The following is a 25,368-nucleotide window of genomic DNA, read 5'->3' on the forward strand; positions in this document are numbered from 1 at the left end:
ACACGGAAGATCTGCATGCTGAAATATTGATGGAGACCTTCCACTGTTACGCAAAACATCATCAGTGACACTTAAAGTGGGATGAATATTTCAATGACCTGGTGGACTGGGGACATTAGGAGTCAAGCTGGAGGGCAACCACAGGACTATTCTGGGAATTTGCAGCAAAACTGTTTGCATGAAGAGGTCCCATTTCTGTCGTCAGCATCTAGACACTTCTCCCTAGTTAAAGATGTATTCATGTCAAGGAAGTTTAAAGCCCTCAGGTTGGCTTGGCCACCAGAAGCACAAATCAAAATGCTCCCATTAAAATAAAACATAGCCTAAAATGTATGTTCCAAAATACACCACATTTTTTCCATTCCAAGAGGAACTCACTGGGGAAATATAGGTCAACTCAATTTTATACAAAGAACCTGTCTTTGTTGCTGTTTAAAAACAACAACATTAGAATACATACTGTATATGTTGACAAAAAAATAAGGTATTCAAAAATTCAAGACAGGAAACAAATCTAAACATAAGATCTAATGGGGACAACGCCTGCTGGGCTGGGTGAGGAAATATTTGGGGGTTTCGCCGCTGCTGTAATATCTTGAACTCGGGGGTGTGAATGAGCTGAGACTCGCGGCTGGTTGGAGAGCTGGTGACAAACACTCCGGATTTGCCCCTCAAACGCCTAGCAATAACCTGACCGTGACTCGCTTAACTGCTTAAATTCCTCAGCAGCGTTTATCCTCGAAAGTAACAGAGGAGCCTATATTATTTCAGGAGAGAACGGGAAGTTGCCAAACAATGGACACGGAGAGCGCGTTTTATCGCTGAATGTACACGGACCGGGACTGATGTTTTGCAAAGACTGCTGCTGCTGCTGCTGCTGCACGGATCGGGCCGTGGAGTCACTAAGCGAAGGGAAGCGACAGAAGAAGTCAAAGAGACGGCGCTCAACAAAGGAGAGCAAAGCAGGACGCGTGTGTGCAGAGAAGCAGTGCCCTAGATCTGAATAACATCTTAGTTACTCTGTTATTCAGGCTTCTTTCATGCTGTTTCGGACAGCTGTTTCTCAACCCGCACCTGGAAAAACAAAGGGAATGCATTCAGTGGCAGCACATCTCCATGCGTAAATGGAGACGCATCTGCGCGCTTTCGCTATACTTTTTCATTATGCGTACAATAAATTATGTTTGTTTTGTCACTAACTCATGTCACGTCCCATGACAACACTGGTATATATGCATTATAGACTTCCTCATACTTCATATCTGCCATGAGTGATGGCGATGCCTGCAGAATCTGACAGAACCGGTGCGCAGAGCAGCACTCATGAAAAAAACTTCAGCGCACCGGATCGCAATGGTTATGTGAAAACATGTGTCATCCCACTGTGCCGTGACCGAGATTACGAGTCGTGGGTGAGGCTAATGTTCACAAAAATATGGAGTTCCCAGAGACTCCGGAGTGCGGTGTGTGTGGGGTCGCTTTCGGTTTTTCTCGCTCTGTTGGTCAAATGTGCAGACTGGAAAGCAGCAGCCAGCAGCAGCGCTGACAACAGTCTCTCGCATTCCTCGTCTCCCATTCACTTCGTTTCAGGCTGCGCTGCGGAGCTGTTGCAAACTTGTTGGAGTGTTGTTTCCCCATTGTTTACCCTCGTATGTGCCTTCTTTTGGGTCGGTGTCTACTTAATCCGCTGCGGAGCTCTAATCCAGACCGCCCTCTCCCTCCTAACCTTGTGCCACCTGGGCGAAGCAGCGGCGTGGTCTCTCCTGGACGGGACAGATGAGCAGCTGTTTTCATTCACGACAGCAGCCGTGGTCGTGCTCATCTGCGTGGCCACCGGCGCACTCATGGTAGCACGGCTGAATCAGGGCATATCTGTGATCGTTTTCATTAGCCTTGTCAGGACTATTTCACTCTTCTCACTGCAAAAAGTGCGGGCCACTTGGAGACCGTACGTAGCGTACCTGGTTGGAGTGCTGGGCATCCTGCTGGCGAGGTATGCTGACAAGCTCCTTCCCAACCAAGGGAGACACAAGGAGGGCTGCACCCCTGTGACTGGAGCCAGGGAAGAGATCCCTGTATTTAAAAGGCGCAGGAGGTCCAGTTCTGTGATAGCCTCAGACATGGCAAACAGTCAGTCCAATAGTAAGTCACATCGCCGGACCTCTCTGCCATGCATCCAGAGGGACCAGGTAAGAAGTTTTTGTCCCGTTCAACTTTTCTATTTCTGGCTTGTTTTTCTCTTCCAATGATGCATGTTGTGTTTGAGGCGAAGGGAAGAAAGGAGGGTTAGTGTTATGACTGATTGCCTTTAATTACGTTTATTAGACTTTTCAGTAGCCTCTAATTTTTTTTATTATTAATTATTATTATTATTATTAGTAGTATTAGTATTATTATGGCAATGCATCTATTGAGGGTTACACTTTTTTAAATTTCATGTATGACATATGTGTAGCGTAACACATGCCAACAACAATAATAATACATACTTAATTATTATTATTGTGTGTTTTACATTGCAGTGTGGATATTAGAGTTTACTAGAGTGTGATTTCATCATTGCTTGGTTGTTATTGCTCTTACTTGTACAGGTCATCTTTGGACTGATATCTTGTTCTGTGGAGCCACTTGCAGCCATTGGCAGGCAAACATGGAATTATATTAATTTACAATATTTACTTTAACTTCTCAGTAACATTGTTCTATAATGCTTCATTAGAAGATTATTAAAAATAAAAATATATACATTATTTTCAACTAAAATGATAAATTAAGCCACATTTTCCTATTTAAACTAGGGCTGGGGGTAAACGATTATTTATTAAACGATTAAGTTGACGATTAATATAACGATTATTTTTCTGTTGCTCGATTAATAAAAACCATAATGTATCTCAAATAAATACCAAAAAAATCTTAATATACTTTATTAAACAACAGTTTTGCACAGCAAAAAATCTTCTGTTTTACACAAAATAAAATAAATTATTTTACTGTTATACAAAATGAAAGGCCAGCCTGTTTACTCTTAACAAGAGAGTTATGTTCTGTAAATTTACAGTACCAACATAACTCTTTTGTTCAAATAATTCAAAAGTTGTAGTGCAAAAAAAAACACTGTGTAGTGCACAGTATAGACATTCCTGAGAGTGTTTAACACAATATAAAATTCCTGTTTTCAGTTTTACTGTCCCAACATAAATCTCTCCTGTGCAAAGCTACTGCAGTCTGCTTGCTACCGTTAGCTAGATCCCGCAGATGTGCACTTTGGTGGTGCTAGGCTAACCAACGCATCTTAGCTCTGTGTGCAGTTTGTTTGTACTAGGTTAGTAGCTAACGTTCACGTTAGCTAACGTTAGCTACTATAGATAGCGGTGTTCTGCAGCCGTAAGCTAGCTACGATTCAAGCCAACATTAGCTAGATGATAACTAACGTTAGCTAAACACAGCTGTCTAGGTGCCAGTAGCTAGCTAACGTTAACGTTAGCTACTAACCTAGCACAAACAAACTACATGAAGAGCTCAGATAGTTAGCACCACGGAAGTGCGCAGAGCTCAAGCTACACAACACACTACGCAAAAATGAAATTAATTTAGCCAACTACTTGTTATTGTCTCCTTCACGAGTGACAATCATTGGGTGACAATGGGGTGCCTACGTTTCAGATGCTCCCACATTACTGTTGTGCTGGTGTGGTCCATTTGGCAAAGAGCGCAAATAATGACACCTTTACGTCTGGGACTAAATTTGAAGTATTCCCATACCTTCGATGATTTAGGGCGAGCTGTTTTTTTAGGACTTTTTCTTTTATTTGGGGCTTTTTGCAGGGCTTTGTTGGGAATTATGTGAGGAGGTTGCTGTTTCGTCCTCCATTCTGCAATGTTTTGGTCTCCCACGTGTGTGTGTGGCGAGCATAGACTGTATGGTGGCGAGCTGTGGCGAACGTTCTCTTAATACATCCATGGTGGCGAAGCGTCGACGCAAAAAAATATGACGTCGACGTCATCGACGCGTTGCTACAGGCCTAATTTAAGGCCGGGACAGACAGGGCCGAAAATCGGCCATTGGACAGTCTGGCGAGGTCAGTGACTGGAGTCTGTTCGGTGTGTCCCGTGCCGTCGTCAGTCTGGGGGGCTGTCGGCGTTCATTTTGGCCGACCTGACATGTTCAGTCGGCGGCAGGGCAGTCGGGACTCACCCGGAAATGGCGAGCGGAATGAGCGTGACTATAGTCACGCTCATTCCACTCGCCATTTCTGCTCGCCATTTCCGAGTCTCTCAAAATCTGACGAAAATCTTTTAAACTGACCTTTGTTGAGCTGAAATGAAGACAGATTCAGCGACTGCATGGCCTGTTTCTCGCTTAAAATGTTTTCAGAAACACGTTTCGGTGAACTATTTTAGTACAATATGAGATCGTATTCTGAACGGCCGCCATGACAGTCTGGCTTTGAATTTCTGGAGAAAACAAACCCATGTGACGCGTTCGTCCAATCAGCTGCCGGTTTTCATTTTATGGGCAACAGTACAGTTTAGCGCCGCCTGCTGTTATGTTACGTCTCGTCTCTTTGGTGTGTTCTGTGGCACTTTTTGGACCAACGCGGGGAGACTGATCAGTTCAACTGGCTTTTCTGTCGATGGTCGGCCGTCTGGCTGGTGTGTCATGGCTATTAAACATTGCTCCCGTCAGATCAAGGGGATGATTTATTCATGTAGATGTATACAGTATAGTGTCAAGTGTAGCTCTCGTCATTTGAAAATAAGTACCAAATTTGCTATTTTGTTGCTGAAGTGATGCTATTTTAGAACAGCTTTCAATTGCTGATGAGAAAGAGAAGCTGAGGACACAATGTCAATGATTCATCTCATCCCTAATTATTTATGTCAAACATTCTCGCAGATGATCTCTGAGCCACTGCCACAAAACTGATAAATGCATTATTATCTTTCTGTCCTGGACTTTAATGCCACTTGCTCCTCATCTCTTATTGGGGCTTGCTGTCCTTAAACTCCAGGAATGTAACAGCTCTGGCTTTTGAACTTCCTCTGATACTGATACACATGCATACCTGTGTTAAAAGGAGATGGTGGGGCTTCATTCAAGTGGACTTATATCAGCTCCTCAGCCCTCCTTTTGGAAAATCAATGAGCATGCTGAGCATGTGAATGGGAAACAGACTTTGGAGTGATCAAAGCTCTCGTTGTGACCTGTGAGTGCGGTTAGGCTGGGAGATGAGAGGCTGCACTGTCAGCCCAGCCACTTGAAATATGCCTTCAGCTCTCAGGGCTAGTTAGCGTTGTAGTGTGCTTGTTTGTTTTTCTTTGTGGTGACACTCACACACTCCTGCACACACAAATCGGATATGAAAAGACTCTTTTACAGTTTTTTACAGTTTACAGTTTATTCTGATTTAGGTTTGATGTCTCATCTTAAGCTTATTAAAGTGTCAATCATTATTCATTTGATATGCAGCAGTTGGTTTGCTGCAGTGATGGAGTGAGGATGTAGCTTTGTTTTTCAAATCAGTAATGAGCTAGCTATGGCTGGCTGTATAGTTTACAGTGAATAGTTACTGTATGGCTATAAAAACGCATGTGCACAGATGGCAGATTATTTAATACTCATCTGTATTCTGAAGTGCAATACTGCCAATTATGGAAATAACTTTTTTCTTACAAATATTATTTACATATACAAAGAGAACAATACATTTTGTTTATATATTTTTGTTGATGTTGCTTTGGATAATGAAGTTATATCTTCTATCTAAAATATACCTGTGACCATGAATTCAAAACAAGAAGGAAAATTAATATAGGTGAAAGAAACATTTTTTTCCCACTTCACACAGTAGTGTTTTCATTACGTTAAGAGTTAACATAGGCATAAGATAATAAGCTGTAATAAAGTCCCTTTTTTCAGTTGCAGCAATGCACTATTTCAAAGACACCAAATGTGAGAGGGGAATTCCATTATGCCTCTTTCACTTTAAGGGATTCAAGATGGAGTTACTCAGAGAACAATAAAAACAGCCCTAAAATCAAGACATTAATCGTAAACAGCTCCCATTGATGCAACTACGGCAATTTACACGTTTTTGTCTGCTTTAGAATTATTTTTTTCTTGCAGCAGTGTCCCAATAAAAGTTGAGTAGGATGGAACTACCCCACAAACAAAGTAGACAATATCATGCAAAGATGCAAACATTTACAATATCTCTGACTCTCCTTTGCTCTGTCACCTCGGCCAGGCTGGAGCCCTCTGCTGAAAGATGATCTCTATTACGCGTTTCTGTTGTGGGACATGAAGACAGCAGTGTTCAGACTGTCCTGATAGTATGTGAAAATTAAGTTAAGATTATAATAGATTTTCTGTAACAAAGTGTTACGATTTGCTCTCATCACTGGCGTTACTGCTAAGCAGTTGAACCGCCATGGCCTGCCTGTAATTGAGACACACATGGCGTACATATGCTGTCTTAACCGTGTCTTGTCTGTGTGGTCTCTAATGTGTAAACAAGCCAATGCTGACCCTCACTAGTCATCACCTTGCACACACGGGGCTCTGGCCTCCCTAAGGGGGGTCAGACGCACGTTCGGGGGCCACATTGCAACCACCACATGGTGCCGGGAACAGCAGAGATGTCAGGCAGCATAAAGTGTCTACCTGACTCTGCCTCAGTTAGATGACCTAAAGAGGCAGAATGATGTTGACAGTTCTGCACTTTTTCTGTGTTCAAATAGAGTTATGATGTTTTAAAGAAGCTGTAAGAGCGCCATGGCAAGGAGCAGATCTGCACATTGTTGACGTGACAATGTTTGCATTAGTGCTGTGGGTCTGAAGTGTTTGAAGAATAGTTTGAGGTTGGAAGAAGAATTACAGTTGATACTTAACTTTGTTTTTCTCAGGAAGCTTCTCCCACAGACCATAGAGTATTATATAAAGGCCCTTCAGATTGATAGTCATTGTGTAAAAACAGTTTATTCAGAAAATAAATAGAGCAAAGAGGAATCCCTCTTTCTCTTCTTCCTCACAAGCCTTAAAGCTGCCATGTTGCCCTCCACCGCTCTGCCAAAGCCATGCTACGAGGCTGCACAACTGTAGATTTGATAAACAGCCATTTTCCCTCCTTTTGATTACAAATTGGCTGCCAGCTTCTATCAGCTCACTAAGTAGGTGCATTTCGCAACGCTGGAGTCGTCCTTTCGATCATGAGCGTAATAAAAGAAAGTCATTATCAGCTGATCTGATAGCGTTTAGCAGGGGCCTCTGCGGGATAGTTCTTTTTCTTGGGTTAATACAATATGACAGGCAGGTCTTCTGTATTTCAGCTGGGGATATTGAACTGGAGGAAGAGGTGTGGACTTGTGGTGTGGATCGCTTTTCACTGTGTGTAAGGAAATTTGAGTCCAAGGCTCTCCTGCGGCAGACATCAGCACTGTCATAGAACTTCCTCTCCTCTCATGCAGAGGAAAGCAGTCTGCACTCATCAAATGTTTTTAACTCAACCTACCTGATCTGCAAAGTTTGAGCAGAGCTGATTAGCCAGGAAGGGGAGTGCACATTAGTGAAACACTTCTGCTTTTCAGATGAATCTCTTTAGGAGGTGTCGGAAGCCACTCCCTTTTCTGTCAGTAACTCCACCCCTCTCCACAGCGCTCTGCTCTCTGTCCTTTTACTGACACCAACACAAATATTATCCCAACCAGAGGAGGAAATTCTTTCGTAACTTGGATGATAAAGATATTCTTGAAATCTATGGTAATGACTTCCTGTGGAATGGGATCCAAACACAATTACTGTTGCTGTTGTAAATGTTTCCTGTTACTCTATTTTTGCTGCACCATCCATAATTGAATTGTGTTTTGGATGGAGGAGGTTGTTGATAGCCTGTATGGCAGTGATTTACCACTAGGCCACTGCACACTCATCCCAAACAGCTTGTTTGTATTCTAAACACATAGGCTTGTGGCATATGGGTATTTTTTGTACTTGTTTTTTGACTGGACTGGCCTCTGGGTTAGAAACGATCTCATTGAAAGCCTCCCCCTGCGTTTGGAAAGGAAGCTGATATCCGCATGGGGTTGTGTGTCTTGTGATTGGGCGATTCACTTCACACTTTCAATCCCCATTCAGTCTCAGTGTATTAGCTGCGCTGTGCGTGTGCGAGGAGGCAAGGGGTGGAGGAATTGGGGTAGGAATAAAAGTAGGTCATTCAAGGGTTTGTTTAGTAGCCAGGCAAAACACCAGGCTTACTCTTACCCCCCTGAATGGTGGAAGAGTCTTGAATTTGAATGATGCAGTGTAGCCACTTTTATCGCGCTTGCGCTCCAGATTTGTATGTGTTACCTCTGTAATATATTGCCTAGGCAGCGTGAAGCCACATTACACTGGGTTTTGGTCTATGTCGGCATAAACAAGAGCTTCTTGCCCACATGTTTGTGTCTCCCCAAACAAACAAGTTCTGCACAGTGCTGCGTGCCAGCTCCCAAATGTTTAAAGGATAATTTTTTATGTAATTTTTCAAAGTTTTATCGAACATTTCAATCTGTTATGATAACATTGTACTCACCAAAGTAAATGTTACGATTTGGTAACGAGGCAACATCACGACAGCAAAGTGTGATGGGGCAAGAAATGAGTGGTCAGATAATTGAGAGGTTGTAAAAAATTAACAGTTTAGCCACATAATGTAAACCACTTTATTTGGATTTAAAACCAAAAGTGAGCACACCTGAATTGCTGGTAATAATCTTAGTACGGTAGAACAAAGAAGTTGTCTGATTAATGATTAATGTTTACAGCGAACAGTTTGGGTAATCATTTTACAATTAGCCTCTCTTCCAAAAAAAATTCTAAACTGGGGGTTTGTTTAAAGGAATAGTTTGACATGGGAAATACGGTTGTTAACTGTTTGGAAAAGAGTTTAATGAGAAGTTTAATACTCCATTCATGTCTGTACGGTAAATATAAAGCTACAGCCAGTGGCTGATTAGCTTAGCTTAGCATGAAGACTGGAACAGGGAGAAATGGTTAGCCTGGCTCTGTTCTAAATTATAAACATCTGACACAATATAACAATTAGCAGGCTAGCTTTTTCTCTATGTCCAGTCTTTATGCTAAGCTAAGCTAATCAGGGGCTGGCTGTAGCCTCATATTATCATGACAGTGGTATTGATCTTCCCATCTAACTCTTGGCAAGAACTCTAATACGAGTATTTCCCAAAATGTAGAACTACTCCTTTAAAACCTTTATGATCATGTGACTGCTTACTGCCCTATCTGTACTCTTTTAGTGCTCTTGCTGTTTTCCTAGATCTCAGCAATTAACTGTGTGAGAGGCAAAAAAATGAGACCCAATTTGTAATAAAGCAGAATTACCCTTTAAACTCTACATTACATGGCTCACCCATCTGTGTCCAATTCCTTCATTACCTTCATTTACAGCAACAAGAGTAGCTTACATCCTGGTTCTTGCCCTGTGTCTCTGATCACCTAAGCCAACCAAACCAGAGGTCCAGGACTAAGCAGAGTGCCCCCCTTTCCTCCCTACCCCTGGCACGACCACGTTTTGGCTCCCTGCTGATTACCATGGAAATTATGGAAGGACGTCTGTGTGAGCATGTGTGTGCTTGTAAGTGTGTGTGTGTGTGTGTTGCCAGCAGCTTGATGGCTGCCAGCTGCTGCAGGCTGAGAGGTTGAATCCGCTCGTAGAAATAAGGAGGGCCTCAAACCACAGACACAACCCAACGCAGCTGGAACTGCTAGACAGGCACAGGCCTCCAGTCCTGACACACAGCACACATATTAACACCTCAGGATCCTAATAACTGCCTCACATTTGAATAGAATAGTTGAATCTGAAGTGAATTATGGATTTTTTGTGTGTGTGTTGAAGGGTAGATTACATGCTGTACTTTCTTCTTCTGCTGTCTGTTCTAGACTAAGACAATTATGTCACTCAAGTTTTCTGTGTTACCATAAGAGACCGACTATTTCAGTGATGGAGGTGAACAGAATGTTCCTGGCACAAATGTGTGTGTGTGTGTGTGTGTGTGTGTGTGTGTGTGTGTGTTTGTGTGCGTGTGCGTAGAGTATGTGTGTGTGTGTGTGTGTGTGTGTGTGTGAGAGAGAGAGAGGGGCAAGAGAGATAGAAGAAACAGTATTTATGTGTTTGTGAATAACTGAATGCATTTGCATATGTGCATATGTTAGGTGTATGGGTGAATAGGCCTGGGTATTGTTTGGATTTTTTTCAATACTATAGCCAATATGATTCATGAGTTTCGGCACCGTTACCATAATGATACTTTTGTTGATGCTGTTGATGTTTTCTACAGAACTCTTTTTTGTTTGTTTGTTAGAAGCCAACATTCTCAAAAGTTCAATGTTTTCAAAACCAAAGCAGAAAAATAGGTAGTAAGTTATGTGCAGACATGAAAGTCCCCACCTACAAACAGTTCTGACTTTTGACTATTATTAATACTAGTAAACTACTGTTTACTATAAATAACAATAACAGCTTTATCAAATAAAATGTTTAAAAGTTAATAATAATAATCCACACTTTGATAGGAATGGTTCATAGGGCCCAGGTGCTGATTGAAGGCAAGAAAATGCAGAACTAGTTGACAGTCAATTTTAGAAAATTTATAGAATTACACAGAAACTATTCATCTGGACAAGCAAGCGACACAGACAGGGACTGCAGGAAAGGGACTCCCTACAAAAGTTGCATCCTTAGTGACAGAATATTCCAGCAGATGTACTGCTCATTCCAGCTTCAAATGATGGTTGTGTATGTTGTGCAGCACCGGAGGAGGTGCTGTAGCTTGTCACAGGTGGTCTCCCCCCGCTGTTCTGACTCTCTGTCTCGATGCCTGTGGCTTCCTCATTTTCACTGGAAGCTCTTGACAAGGTTGTTTGATGATGAAACAATGTATTTTCAGCACGTTTCTAGTTTACCAAAACAAGTTGAATAATTTCATTCTTAAATAGGTACATCTTTAACTCACCCAGGTAATTTTAGTGCAAATATGGGACTGAATCAAATAGAGAATAGGATAAAAAGCTTTAAAAAAAGTTAATCAGACAGGATTTTGTATGTCAAACATCTCGCTCCATTCTGTACCACCTATGACCAGCCATACAAGAGGCTTGCTAAAATAAAATAAAATTGGTAAAATGGACCAATGTTTTTTTTTTTTGGTATGACTCATATTGGTCAATACCAAAATGGACTGAAGTTCAATTCCCAGCTCTTCGTGTAAAACAAGCAATTGTGTTTGCAATGTTGAAGCAATGTTTCTGCTCTTTAAAGGATGTGCAGGTTAATGGGTGCCAGTACATATCCGGTAGGACAGCACATCACTTTGGGGAACTGAACGCAGCACGTTTGGCTTTCATCTCTATTTATCCTCTTGAAGGGCCTTTTCAATCACACGAGTAGCCCACCTTTAAGACAGTGATCCCTCACATGAGGGGACATTCCTGTGCTTGCCCCGGCGCTAAATGAACTGGAATGTGCAGGTTGAGCAGACCCTGAAGGACAGGCCTGTGGGCCCATTCACCTAGCCCTCCCCTTCCCAGCCCTCCTCTCCCCACACACCCTGACCTGAGCCAACACCACCATCCTGGGCTGTCACCAGGTGTGCAGCTGGCCTCTGCCGAATGAATAGACACTCTCACATCGCCCCGGGAAGTGTGTGCTCGAGTGTGTATGTGTGCATGTTTGTGAGAGGGAGGTAGAAGGAGAGAGGTGGGGAGAGTAGTTCTAGACGTAAATAGCTGCAGTCAGTAGAATGTGTGAAAAACAAATGGAAGAAACAACTGTTAATATCCCCTCTTAGAGTGTTCATGTGCACATTTGGGCGGTGTCCCAAAAATTGATCTCATGGCCTTTGATTGGTGTCAGGGTTCAGAGAGGAAGTGCAGCAAATCCCTCAGGTCCAGTCTGGCCATTGTGTCTCCACTAGAAACAGACCAGGCCACAGTCGCTGCTGCTGCTGCCATCATTCATTTAACAAGCAGGAACATTTTGAACCCTCTGACTGGGGCTGTCCAATAAATCCAAACATGGTCAGCTATTAATTGATTATATATTTCAGGAGCATGACAATGTAGGCTGTTTTCACTGATGCACGATTGTATTTAGTAATCCACTGCCTGGTTGGTTACTTATGACTTTAACTGGACAGGCTATTGTATACATTTTATATAGTATACATTTATAAACATTCACAAAGCATGTTATAGCTCATCGAGGTCAAGCTCATTTGACCACTTATTATTATGCTTATTTAATATGTCACAATGCATTATATTTTATAAACTAATTGTTTGTTTTGTATAAAAGCTTGATCTGTAAAGTAACAAAAGTAGCTCTAAATTAAACATAGTGGAGTAAAAAGTAGAATATTTCCCTCTGTCAGCAGGCTGCATGTCTGTCTAGCTCCATGGCGTGGTGCGAGGAAATGTGTTATTGTAACCTCTGCCTGGTGAGCCCTCCCCGTCCGTCCAGCCCGCTGCCTCACTCGCCATGAGCCTGTCTGTCCCTGCAGCCAACAAGGCTTCTGCTGTTCCCTGCTCAATGCCATGTTTTACTCTCTAAATATGTTAGAGAAAAAAAATAAAAATCTGTCTGTACATCTGTCTGTCAGTCGGGTTATTCACCCCTTGCAGCGGCGAGAGTCTAAGGCTTTGGGTTAAGGGCTGTTTTCACACAGTCACTTTAAATAAGTCAGATATTAAAAGTGGAATGTATAGCTGTAGTGCTGTGCTGAATTTGCATGATGGTATTCAGTGTCTATATGATTTAGATTTTTATGGACACACCATGGCGTGTACGAACAAATACAAATGTTGGAATGCTGGTTATGATGCTCAGTTTAACAGAGTGGAGATATTTCTGTACCACTTTGGTAACATTTCTTAATCCACTCTGCAAACAGAAACAGCTTATGGTCAGCTCAAGTAAATTTGTTATTATTATTAATTGAAAATAGCAATAAATGGGGAAAGAAGTAAAAAATGAAATAGCAGTCAGTTGGTTTTAAAAACATTTTTGATCTGCCATTCTAGTGTGGCCAATTTATCGGTATTTGTTGGCACCATTCTTCGTAGAAAGATGCATGTGTGTTGGAAGTTTGAGCATTATCACTTATTAATGTGGGACACAAGAAAAGTTTGTCCCTTCAATTTGCTAAGCACAATGAATATTTCATTTCATTTTTTAAAATGTCGTCTCAACTTGACATCCACTTGTAAGGTACATGGTAAGGACACTCGCGAGAGTTTAACTACATACTGTATTACTCAATTTGAAAGTGTCAATCCCTGCTCAGTTGTTAGAGAATTGGTGAGACGAAGGCAGGAGCTAGGCCCTCGGCTTTTTGTCCATTAGGAGTATGATGAAGTGGTGACCCCGTCCTGTACATCTTTTCTATACACTGTAACCACCTGCTAATACACACACACACACACACACACACACACACACACACACACACACACACACACACACACACACACTGCATTTTCTTGCCTTCTATCAGCACCTGGGCCCTATGAACCTTCAAATTCCTATCAAAGTGTGGATTATTATTATTAACTTTTAAACATTTTATTTGATAAAGCTGTTATTGTTATTTATAGTAAACAGTAGTTTACTAGTATTAATAATAGTCAAAAGTCAGAACTGTTTGTAGTAGGGGACTTTCATGTCTGCACATAGCTTACTACCTATTTTTCTGCTTTGGTTTTGAAAACATCGAACATTTGAGAATGTTGGCTTCTAACAAACAAACAAAAAAGAGTTCTGTAGAAAACATCAACAGCATCAACAAAAGTATCATTATGGTAACGGTGCCGAAACTCATGAATCATATTGGCTATAGTATTGAAAAAAATCCTAACAATACCCAGGCCTATTCACCCATACACCTAACATATGCACATATGCAAATGCATTCAGTTATTCACAAACACATAAATACTCTGTTTCTTCTATCTCTCTTTGCCTCTCTCTCTCACACACACACACACACACACACACACACACACACACACACACACACACACACACACACACACACACACACACACACACACACACACACACACACACACACACACACACACACACACAAAGCAGATAGGCTAGGCAAGATCTCATTGATTTGTTGCTGCTATGCTGTGCATTGCCTAGAGACACTAAACAATGTCAGGGCCGACGTGTTTTTGTGTAGGTGACATCCGTTTATACTTGGCCATAATCGATGTCTATAAAGAGCAGGCTCTTCTATGCATATATGTGTGTGTGTGGTCAGACAAGTCTTGTGTGACAAGATAGTGGGCTGTTGGATCCAAGGACCCCTTTCTGCCCAAGATAGTCAAGCTCACCAGTTAATTACTTTATGGAGTACAAGCCCTAGACGCTGGTTCAGGTCACATCTTTGCCTGGAAAACAAGATGTGAGAAAAGACGTGCCATACAGAATGAGTCTTGTTGATAATGCGCATGACATTGTTTCACAAAACTTCAAATGGAACCTCCTTTCGTAACTAGGGCTGCAGCTATCGATTATTTTAGTAATCAAGTATTCTACCGATTATTCCATCGATTAATCGAGTACTCGGATAAGAAATACTTTTGTTTTACTGAAGCGCAATAATATACAATCGTTTGGTTGAATTGTAGGAAAACGCAACATTTGTATTGCCTACATTGCTTACAATATCATCTCTCAAAAAACTAAACCTATTTAGTGCAGTTAAGTGCCATATTACATTGCTTTTAAAGAAAACATTTTCTGAAATGCAATAACAACCTCAAACTAAGGCATACATTAAACATACATAAACATTACCTTAAGTTGTGCAACTTAACTTTCAGAACTACAAGTTTCACCTGAGACTGATCTGTATATAGGCCTATATGTAAATATTAGTTATACTCAACCTATTTTCATTTATATATTTGATTACAATGTCACACAGCTCTGTTACACTTACGCTAGTAGATCGTTGATCAGCTGTTTCTCCGTGAAGAGAGAGAGTGAAAGAAAACTGTGCGCAACAATCAGCTGTTTTTCCGAAGGGATGGTCAACAAGTCTGCTCTTTAGATCAAATTGTGGTCACCACTACGTATTTTCATGTCTTTGTTTTTGGTAGTTGTTGTGTTTGGTGTAGTTTCATCGTCCATATGATTCTGTGATTTACTTTAGTTGGGTCTGCTTTGTGGAATGGATGATTAAGTTTAGACTCAATGTTTTCTGTTGAGATGCTGAAGCATTGACGTCGTGCTATTATCGTGGTAAGCTAGTTCCATTTTGCAGTAGACACACTGTACAGAGTTTTTGTTTTAATTACCTTTGAAATGATTCCAAACTTTGGACACTTTCTGTTGTTTTCTCCAGCCTGTCTCTCCTCTTAGCCCCTCGCTATTTACACTCACTTTCTTCATTTTGTAATCTGTCGTCAGTCTGCATGGCATGTGTCGCCAGGAGAGTCAGCCCGGTGTGCGACAGTAATAATCATCCGTGCAGAAACACCGTGAGTGATACAACGTTGGTAACATTGATTAAACGAAGCTTCGAGGCAAATCATTTTGCATCAAGGATTTCTAGTATCGAATTATTCGAGTTACTCGAGGAATCATTTCAGCCCTATTCGCAGCCCTTCATCCACCCAGATAACACATGTTCTTTAAGAGAGGGTGAATTCAAAATGGGACTCACAACAATGAGATCGAGGTTAGAATAGGTGTACTGAGCCTTTATTTTATTGGTTATGTGCCTGGTTATGTGTTTTCCATTAGCTGCTGTTCCATTCATACTCTTGCTGATCCCTGCGTCGTCTCCTCCGGGACCGGACAGCTTAAATGAAATCTGTAAACCTACTGTAGCACACACCTCTTCTCTTCTCTTCTCTTCTCTTCTCTTCTCTTCTCTTCTCTTCTCTTCTCTTCTCTTCTCTTCTCTTCTCTTCTCTCTGTTTTTTTCTTTTTCCCTGATCTGTTCTCTCCATGGACAGTGGAAAGAGTTTAGTGTCAGGTCTTCAGGCTCGAGGCAGTTTAGCAGCCTCAGATCCTGTATCACAATGATGGCTCTGAGACCACATTGCAGTCTTTTATAGAGCAGTGCTACCAACATTGTCTGTCTACAATTCTGCACTTTACCTCGCTCTCTTATTGGTCTCCTTTTTGAGCTAATGTGAGATGGTTTGTTGACATTTTGTATCCTGTTTTTTTCCCCTCTGTGAATAATCATCCCTTTACCTTGTGTCTCGCCGTCATGGTCAGACCCACTTCAGTGTTAGGATTTAAGAATTGTGAGAGGTTTGGCAGATGATTCATCAAGGCTTTTGCTGAGAGCATTTCCATTATAAGGACAAGGAATGGCATGTGGTGGTTTTGGCAAAGCTCCACAAACTGGAGAGGCAGAAGGACTTTTGACGTCATCGGGAAACGTGGCCCACTTCTCAAGAGGCAAGGAGCCTTGAGCTGGTTGAGCAGATGTTGCACAGATGAGCCTGCGCGCACTCACATACAAAAACACACACACACACACACACACACACACACACACACACACACACACACACACACACACACACACACACACACACACACACACACACATACACATATGCACCTACGCTATGTGAACACTTTATACTCTACCTTCATTTAACACTAAAATACCCGCAGATAAAGAATCAACAGCACAGGATCTTTAGCCGGGTCTCATTTAGGTTTGTGGTTGTGCACAGGCGGGAAATGATGTGGTCGTCAGCATGACAAAAGGGAGGGTGTTAGTGGGTAATTCAGGTCATATCAGGTGGGTTTTCTTTAAATGAGTCTCAGAGAGGTAGAAAGGAACCTGAAGTAGCATCTACACTATGCCGTTCAGCTACATTGCTCCTGTTATATAAGGTGGATGTAGGAAAGACGAAGTGATGTTGGGCCCAAGAGAAATGCTAGTTCAGTTCTCCACTGGCTCCATCCTGCCCATCAGCCAGGGGCAATCTCCTTCTCCTCTCTGCCATCGCTCTGGTGCTTTCAGACGTTACATAATGGCTTTTCATTTTGGTCTGTCAGTTAGTTAGACACGTTACAGTGCAATAGGCTCTCTTTATCTCTCTGCTATTTGCACCTTTTATTGAAAATGTAAAGGTGCCCGTCGTAGTGTTTGGGTAGATCGTACAGCTCCAGGCTGTCAGGCCATTCCCACTGGAGCACCACAAAATGCAAACCAAAGCTTTCAGGGCTGTCTCTCTCGCTACTTTTCTATTATCTTAATTTTAAAGCAGCTGAAATCAATATTTTATTTTACTAACCAGGGATCACATGTATGTGTGTATCCCTTGTTGTTATGAACCCACAGAAAATGATCACTCAACTTTGAAACGTTTTTGGTTTTATGACCCTTTACTGTTTTGGTTCACTCTCACAGGTCTCACATTGTTTTCAGCCACAGCAGGCAAATGTTTTCACGGGGAAAGCCTTAAAAAAACACTGTACACTACCTGCTCAGCACCAAACAGCAGACAGACAAAGTTAGCGACTAGCTGGTGAACACAGTGGAGCATTTAGCAGCTAAAGAACCAGATCTTTCTGGTGTTGATGGAGACCAAAACAGAGCTGAAAGAAAAGTGAATATTGGAATTACATTCTTCATGTGACCACAAACTGACTCCAATAAATGCTAATGTTGCTCCTTGTCTGCTCAATGTGTAAAATAAATACGCAACCTTTTCTAACAATTTGACATATCATTTTAAATAATGATAGGATGTCACTGCTGTATTTACAGCTAGTGTCTGCTGCCCCAAGTGGCCAAAAACTGCAGGACTTAGACTTTTTTTCTGCTTTGTTCCTCGGCTTTCCTACTGTCAGTTCATTGGGTTTTCATGTTCCACCATGTGAATCTAAACTCGGTCCCCTGTGGGACATAATAATGTTTCATCTAATCTGATTTCACCCCCTACCGTAAACCTGATACACACATCGCAGTTTGTGGTGTAACCAATCCTCTACATAATTTGTGGTAATGAAGGGAAAAAAAAACGACATTTCACAAATTTCAGTTGATTAAATCAAATCGTGGATACAGTTCACATATGTTCACAATGCTTGCAGCAATTCTTTGTTGGAGAAAGTAGTGGCCTGAACGGACCACACCTGCAAAATGAAAGTTCATGTGATTTGTTTATGAACATCACAGGTTTGACTTATTCTCTATATAAACAACTAATTTCAGGGTCTTTTCCCTTGAATCTTTCTTTGTGATCATTTGGAGCACTTTTGATAGATATTTTAGGATTTCATCTCTGTTGCATATAAGTCTCTCTGTCCATAATGTGGTCACAGCATTTCTCCCTTTAAAAAAATTGCATTTCTGCATTATATGCCAAACTGCAGCTGGCAATCACATCCCAATTTCTGAAAGGAAATCTGCAGAATGTCCCAGATCTATGGAAAAGGGAAACATCAATGGCTATTGATTTCAATCATAAGCTTGGCTGTGAGGTTATATGTTGATATTGTTTAGTTTTTAATCTAGCTTCGTTTTGGCAGCCGTGTCCTCTTCATTTGTTATATTTTCACCAGGGATGAGTCAGAGGCTATATCGCTTCAGGCAGATGTTGGGTCGGGCTTTTGGGTGTGTTTAGAATTCAGACAAAGTCCAGAAATCAAAATGGTGGCTCCTCCAGTGAGAGACTGCTCGTGCTCTCTATGATGAGCTTATTATTTCTGAAATGTCAGTGGTAATGAAGATTGGTCACCTTCAAGAAGCAACCCAATTTACTGTGACTGAGGTCTTTACGTTTCTCGTCACGCCCTGCTTTTCGCATTTGTATACTCTGTTGCTGAGGCACAGTGAGCTGAGAGCAGACCAGACAACATGCTTATAAAGATTATTCCTGCTTCATTTCACATGTGCCGATATTGTTGCTTGACGGCAGGAATGCACTTGGATGTCGAAGGAAGTACAAACATTCGTGAAACACACATTTATGAAACACACACACACCTGCGTAAAAGGGAGCCGGCGCCTGTGATGTTTCCACAGATGTAATAAGCACTCATTCATTTCCACGTTGGCAGAATGTTAAGACTGATTCAGGGGCTGGTAGATGAAAAGGTCAGCGGGCTTGTTTTGAGTGAGTGTAAGATTTCCATCATCACGCCGCACGCTCTGCCAGGCCCAGTCCAAACTACACAAACAGTGTCTCTGAAGCCCTTGACAGCCCCGATTCTGCCATTAAGTCAATAATCTGCCCTCACTCTCTCCTCCTCCTCCTCCTCCTCCTCTCTCCTCCCCTCAGGACTGACCTGCTGTTAGTTTACATCCTTCCTTTTTTACTTACCCTCAACAACGCTTGTCCAAACAGCAGCAGAACTTTCCCCCTTATGTGTTTCCCTTTCTCCCACTGTGCCATTTTCCACAATTCTTCCGCTTTTTCTCCACTCCCCACTTCTCATCACCGAGCACCTTTCATTGTTTCCAGACAGTGGTGAAACATATTGAAGGAAATGTGTGGAACGTTAGACTCTGTTTGTGCGCGCGCGCACACACACACACACACACACACACACACACACACACACACACACACACACACACACACACACGCACACACACACACACACACACACACACACACACACACACACACACAGAAGTAATTGTTCCAGGAAAGTGGCATCTGTGCAGCCCATTAGACAGGGATTCAGTGGACCTGTGCGGGCCTTTTACATATGGTGGTCAGGTGCTGGAAAGGAACTGGAACCAGGGGTCACATTTGAGAGAAAACATTAGGGGAGATGATGTATCATGTTGGGGAGACACACACACACACACACACACACACACACACACACACACACACACACACACACACACACACACACACACACACACCACACACCACACACACACACACACTTTTCAAAGTCCTGTAGTGTCCTTCACCACTTTCCAGTAGCAGTGCTTTGGCCAAGTCGTTCATATACGCATGGCCTGGCTGCAGGTTGGAGCAGATAGCTACCCTGCAGGCTGCAAATAAACCCTCACTCTCACATATTTGGAGCCTCAACAAATTCACTCAAACAAAACACTCATCTCCTCCTGGGTCACTCCTTGAATCATAAGCCCTGAAAAGTTTGACATTTGTTCATGAGTAAAGAGTGTGGGAGAGAATGAACTCTGAGAGGCCTCATCAGTAGCAACACGGTTATTATTGCAGAAAAAGTCAACCCTACTGTAATGGCTGCTGAAATGGTTCTCTAGAGTGCAGGTCTACTTGACGTTAGTGAGAGAAGAGGAGAGAGGGAGGAAGACAAAAGTGGAGCGGGGGAGTGTTATGCAAAGATTTTTTGGGAATTAAAGTAAGGAGGAGTTCTTCTCTTTAGCCCCTGCAGCTGTGATTCATTAGTATATTTGTGTTGCTAGGTCTGAGTTGACTGGACCATGTATGGACCCAGGCCAGGCCATGCCAGGCCAGGCCAGGCCAGGCCAGGCCAGGCCAGGCCAGGCCATGCCAGGCCATGCCATGCCAGGCCAGGCCATGCCATGCCAGGCCAGGCCAGGCCAGGCCAGGCCAGGCCAGGCCAGGCCAGGCCAGGCCAGGCCAGAATACTTCCTAGTGGGACAACTGTTCTGCCCCTGTATCTTTGAACTTTTCGCACTGTTTTTATACCAGAGTGCATAGAGACATTCCAATTAAATGTGTAATGGATAAAGCGTGATTGTATTACACTGTATTTATGACTCATAGTTGGTTTTCATTTTCTTATCTATTGAACATGAAGCTCCTATATGTTTTATGTATATTTTGCTATATATTTTATTTGACATATTTTACTGCACCGGCAAACTGGTGAATATGAGGAAGGTTTTTGGCACTCAGCTGAGTTTTGTTTAGGTGATTTGATGTGGTGTTGGTGTAAGAAAATGTGCCCCTTGGGGCAAATTTTGATTTGTGATAATGGGCTCTATGAATTAAATTGACTTGACCTTCTGTGAGGCCATGAGTTACCAATGTTGATATTACAGTATTTATCTGAGAAGATAATTTTAGACTGGTTAATATGGTTAAAGACTAACGATATACATATAACAATAAACACAACAATACTCATTCAGTTTTAACTTAGCCAACATTTTATTCATTGCTGCCCATGATTATGATGATAATAATTACAGTTTTCCCTCTCTGGGGATTAATGTGGGGTGAAAAATGTACGAAAATATTCCCCTCAGTTAGGGGGGCTTAATATTATGGGGGCACTGCCTCCCCCTTAGAACCGCCATTAAGACACACAACATTTGACATAACTTTACATAAATTCAGTTAGGTTGAGTAGTGGTAGTTTGAGTACCTTGTATGTATATACTATATTTTATATATATTTTACTGCCATGAAATTAGAGTAGATTGACCTTTTAATTTAATATGCTACATTTATAAATGCAGTTGAAAGCAATATGATCACATGCAATGTGGTTATACTTTAAAGAAGTTAGTCAGCAATAAATCACATTTGGAAATGTAACTCAATCACCATGTTTCCAATAATTTTTAGAGAGTCTCCCACATTGTAAAAGTTATAGTCAGGTAATATTATTAGACCAAAGTTTTAAAGAAAGCTGTTCCTTCTGGGTGGTATGCTGTTGGTCACGGTGATATTACCAGAGAGGTATGGCCCATTGGAAGGATCCTACTTGCGTTGTTTGAATAAGTATCAGAGCACCTGGTCAGAGCCTCAGGCAGCGGATGTGGCTACACTTGCTGCATGAATACGAGACTCATTAAGTTCACTGGCCTGCCAGGTGGACTACAGCTTCTTTTAGCACATACACACATTGATGTATACTGTGTATAATGTGTGCTTTCTAATTGTTACACAAATAAGACACGTTCACACACTTTGCAGGGACAGACGGAGGGAGGGAGAGCTATTGGGCTTGTAATCAGATTAACTAAGATATGGTATCATTGTAACCAAATTAGTGATGCTGCAGAGTGTAGTATATCAGGTTTTAGCCGGAGCTCCGTCACATTTGTAGCAGAGAAGTGACATGGTGCAATTGTTCCAAAAGCATAACTGAACTTGCGTCATGCACATTAAGGGCAGTTGAAAATATAGATACTGCAGAAGAAGATAGACTAACGCTGGATGAAACTCACGCATGTAACTTCATGTACAAACAGAGAGAGGCAGATACTTCTGACTGGAGCTGCAGTTACAATCCGCCTTTTGATCAGTGCTAATCTGTCCCACTCACTGCAGACCCTTTTTTTAAAGAAAAAACAATGATGAAGAGTGTCATTACAAAGAGAGGCATCAGTTATTTGATGTGTTTACAGTAAAAATGAAACTCAAAGTTGGAATAATATTGATATCCTGGCAAGATATTTGCTTGTAATTATCATATTTAATATTTTTTATCTCTGTGTTTATTATGAGCATTGTACTTAAAAAATGAGTTACTTGAAGGCCGTCACATTAACATGAAGGCCTCTGCATTGATGTGGTTGAGCTTAAATATGCTTCTTGTTCGCCTTATTAAGAGCACTGTAATATATTGGTTGATTGTTTTGTTCCCCTCTCAGTCCAGGACAAAAGAGGTAAAACAAAATGGTACAACCACAATAACCAGCAGCCTCCCTCAATTTTCAATTATAAATTGTTTTAGGGAATTCACTAGTGAGAAGCAGGGTTGAGCATCCCACGCCTAGAAGGTTTCAACAGCAAAATATGTTTTAATAACCATCAGTGACACAGCATATGAGAAAATCATTACTTTTCAACAGCAGTAAGTTTATGTCCGGAAAAAAAACTTTACATAGCCATTTATCAAGATATCATACATGTGCAGCTGTTTTAATTTTGTGCACTGTGCATCAGAAAAGATAATTTTTCTTGACACCAGAGATACACAGTAGACATTTGGGGTCAAAACTAAAATATGATTACGGCTGAAACTACTGGAGCTGGGTCTTTATGAGATCTGGGGACTCTTGCCCTCTGTCTGGACTTATCTAATGGTCTTTGTGGTGGGAATGCGTACGGCCCCAGTATTGAAGTCTGGATCACGTTTGTCTCGGCAAAGCCTACTCTTCTCTGATAGGCCCGTGGTTCTTAATTTCCAGAGTGACTGTTTATCCACACTGTTTGCCTGGATCCTTATCAGCCCTAACAGTGTTTTAACTCCCAGTGGAGAATGTGTGGGAGATGGCGAAAGGAAGTGTGTGTTGTGACGCACAATAGTGTACATGTCAGCGTGCATGTTTGATGTACTCTGTCAGACATGGGTCAGAGTGTATGCAGAACATGCAGATTCTGCCAGCGATATCCTGGTTGTGGTTGTGCCGATGAGGTTGTGTTTGCGCTCCACATTGTCAAGAGTCTGACTTGTGGTCTGCAGTCATCCAGGGGACACTCGCATTGAAGTTTAAGTGCTGAGCAATGAGTGTTCAGGTTATTGCTTCATTCCTCAGCACCAACGTTATCAAGCAAATTGCACGTTTTGCATTCCAAATCAGGAGGCCTTGTAAAAGTGTGACGAATTTACTGAGTCTAGATTGTAAAAAAGGTTCATGCAGTTTATCATAAGTCTGGCTTTTATTTAAGATGGGGCAGCTACAATGAGTTGGTAGTTTGTGTGTGTATACGAGTGTGTTTCCATATGCTTTTATTTGTGTGTCTAGTGTGTGAGTGAGTGTGCATATGCAAGCATGTGTGTAACCTGAGCTCTGGCCATCTCCCTGTGTGTGAGTAATGGTCCCTGTTTTATTGGCCCGCTCCTCAACAGACTCTATGAGTAATCACATAATGCCTGCTCTGACGTCAGAGCTGTTTCCATGGTAACACAGTGCTCCCCACTCTTGGGAGGTACGTTAATTTTTTTCTTTCCCCCACATCTCGTCCTATGTGCGCTCAAAGCTCTGGCTCCGGATGGAGACGTTTCTCCTCGAGCTAAAATCGCCTCCCCCTAATCTATAGTTTCACAATGTGCTCGTATGATTAGAGGCGCACACTTTGCTCTATTTTACCTTCCACTTTTTCTTTTTCTTTATTACATCCCCATCTCTCTGTTTCTCACTATGAGCCTCTCCCTCTCTTACTTCACTGTCCCTATTTTAGTCATCCTCTCTTCTTGCCTCCCAGCTCAGTCTCTTTCATGATTAGCCCCCATTTTACTCCATGTCTTCTCCCTTTCCCTATCCTTTCTTCTCTTCTCCAAACTCTGTAATGCCCGACAAACCACCTCTCCTCTTTCCACGCCAGAGTATTCATTTTTCTCCATGCCTTTCATGCACTGTTGAATTTCACTGAACGGCCGACCCCTCTCTTTTCTACAGGCTCTTCCTCTTCACAGTTTTACCTTTTCCTTTTTCGTTCCTCGCTCTAGTGAGAGGACAGGCTTGGATGAAAAGGAAACATACTCCCTTGTGTATCCATGCCTACATAAGATTAATGCAGCTCCAGCCATCCCCCAGGGGGCCAGAGGACAATAAAGCAAGTTCAGGTTTAGTTTATTACTGAATAGAAAAAGGTTTATCGTGACAAATTATCACTTGTCTAATTGTATGGTTGCTGGAGTACACAGATAATGTATTCATTTGTTTGTAATAAGTTTCACATTAAGTCAGATACATTTGGATGTACTACTCCAATAACTAGTGTATATCTGTAATTCAAAGTTTATCAAAAGCTTTTGAAGCGTCAGAGTTCTTTAGAGAGTGACTTTTTTTCAAGCCTGAAAACCATCAAAGTGTCAATAATCAGGCCAGCCTCAATCTCTAGCTAGCAGTGGCTGGTCTGTCTGGCTAGCCAAACACTTACACAGTGAAGCCGTTAATGGCTCTGTGTTATGTCTGTTGTCATTGCTCAGAGAGACCGGGGCTGAAAGCATTACACTGCCCATTTCCAAACCATTTCCTTCCCCTATTGAAAGTGGTGTATCACAGCTCAGGAAAGAGGTATTGCTGTCTCCAAAACCAGCGGTGATCTACCGCCGCTGCTTTTTCATGTGGATACTCGTCTCCGTCACTCATCCAGTCAGGAGTGTGATTGGTGGCTAATAATGAAGACTGGCTGGTTGTCTGGGTGATGTGTTTGGGTCTGAAGCAGGACCACTGTAATAGACTCTGTGTCTCTTGATAATCAACAGGGCTTGCCTCGCACAGGCGCCCGTCTTCATTTTCCTATCAATTAGACCCCATTGGAAAACAGGCCGTCTGACACAGGTGCGTGTATGTGTGTGAAGTTTCTGTGGCCACTGTGTGTGAGAGAGGAAAAAGAGGCAGGCAGAGGAAACACGAGGGGTAGTTCATGAGTTTGTGTGATTCTGTGT

The 25,368-nt window shown here is 42.0% G+C and overlaps 1 protein-coding gene across 3 annotated transcripts in view; it reads left to right on the forward strand.

The window, feature by feature from the left end:
- The first annotated feature begins 613 nt into the window (after positions 1 to 613).
- Positions 614 to 25,368, forward strand: part of LOC120564399 (cGMP-inhibited 3',5'-cyclic phosphodiesterase A-like) — a 79,557-nt gene continuing 54,802 nt past the window's right edge. For 2 of the 3 annotated variants that reach the window (XM_039809311.1, XM_039809312.1), the window contains exon 1: positions 614 to 2,189. In XM_039809311.1, coding sequence (XP_039665245.1) covers positions 1,275 to 2,189 — 915 coding nt within the window. In that variant the 5' untranslated portion in view covers positions 614 to 1,274. The remainder of the gene's footprint in view (positions 2,190 to 25,368) is intronic. The other variant, XM_039809313.1, reaches the window with a different exon arrangement.

The sequence above is a fragment of the Perca fluviatilis genome, chromosome 8 (genome assembly GCF_010015445.1).
Source record: "Perca fluviatilis chromosome 8, GENO_Pfluv_1.0, whole genome shotgun sequence".
Lineage (NCBI taxonomy): Eukaryota > Metazoa > Chordata > Actinopteri > Perciformes > Percidae > Perca > Perca fluviatilis.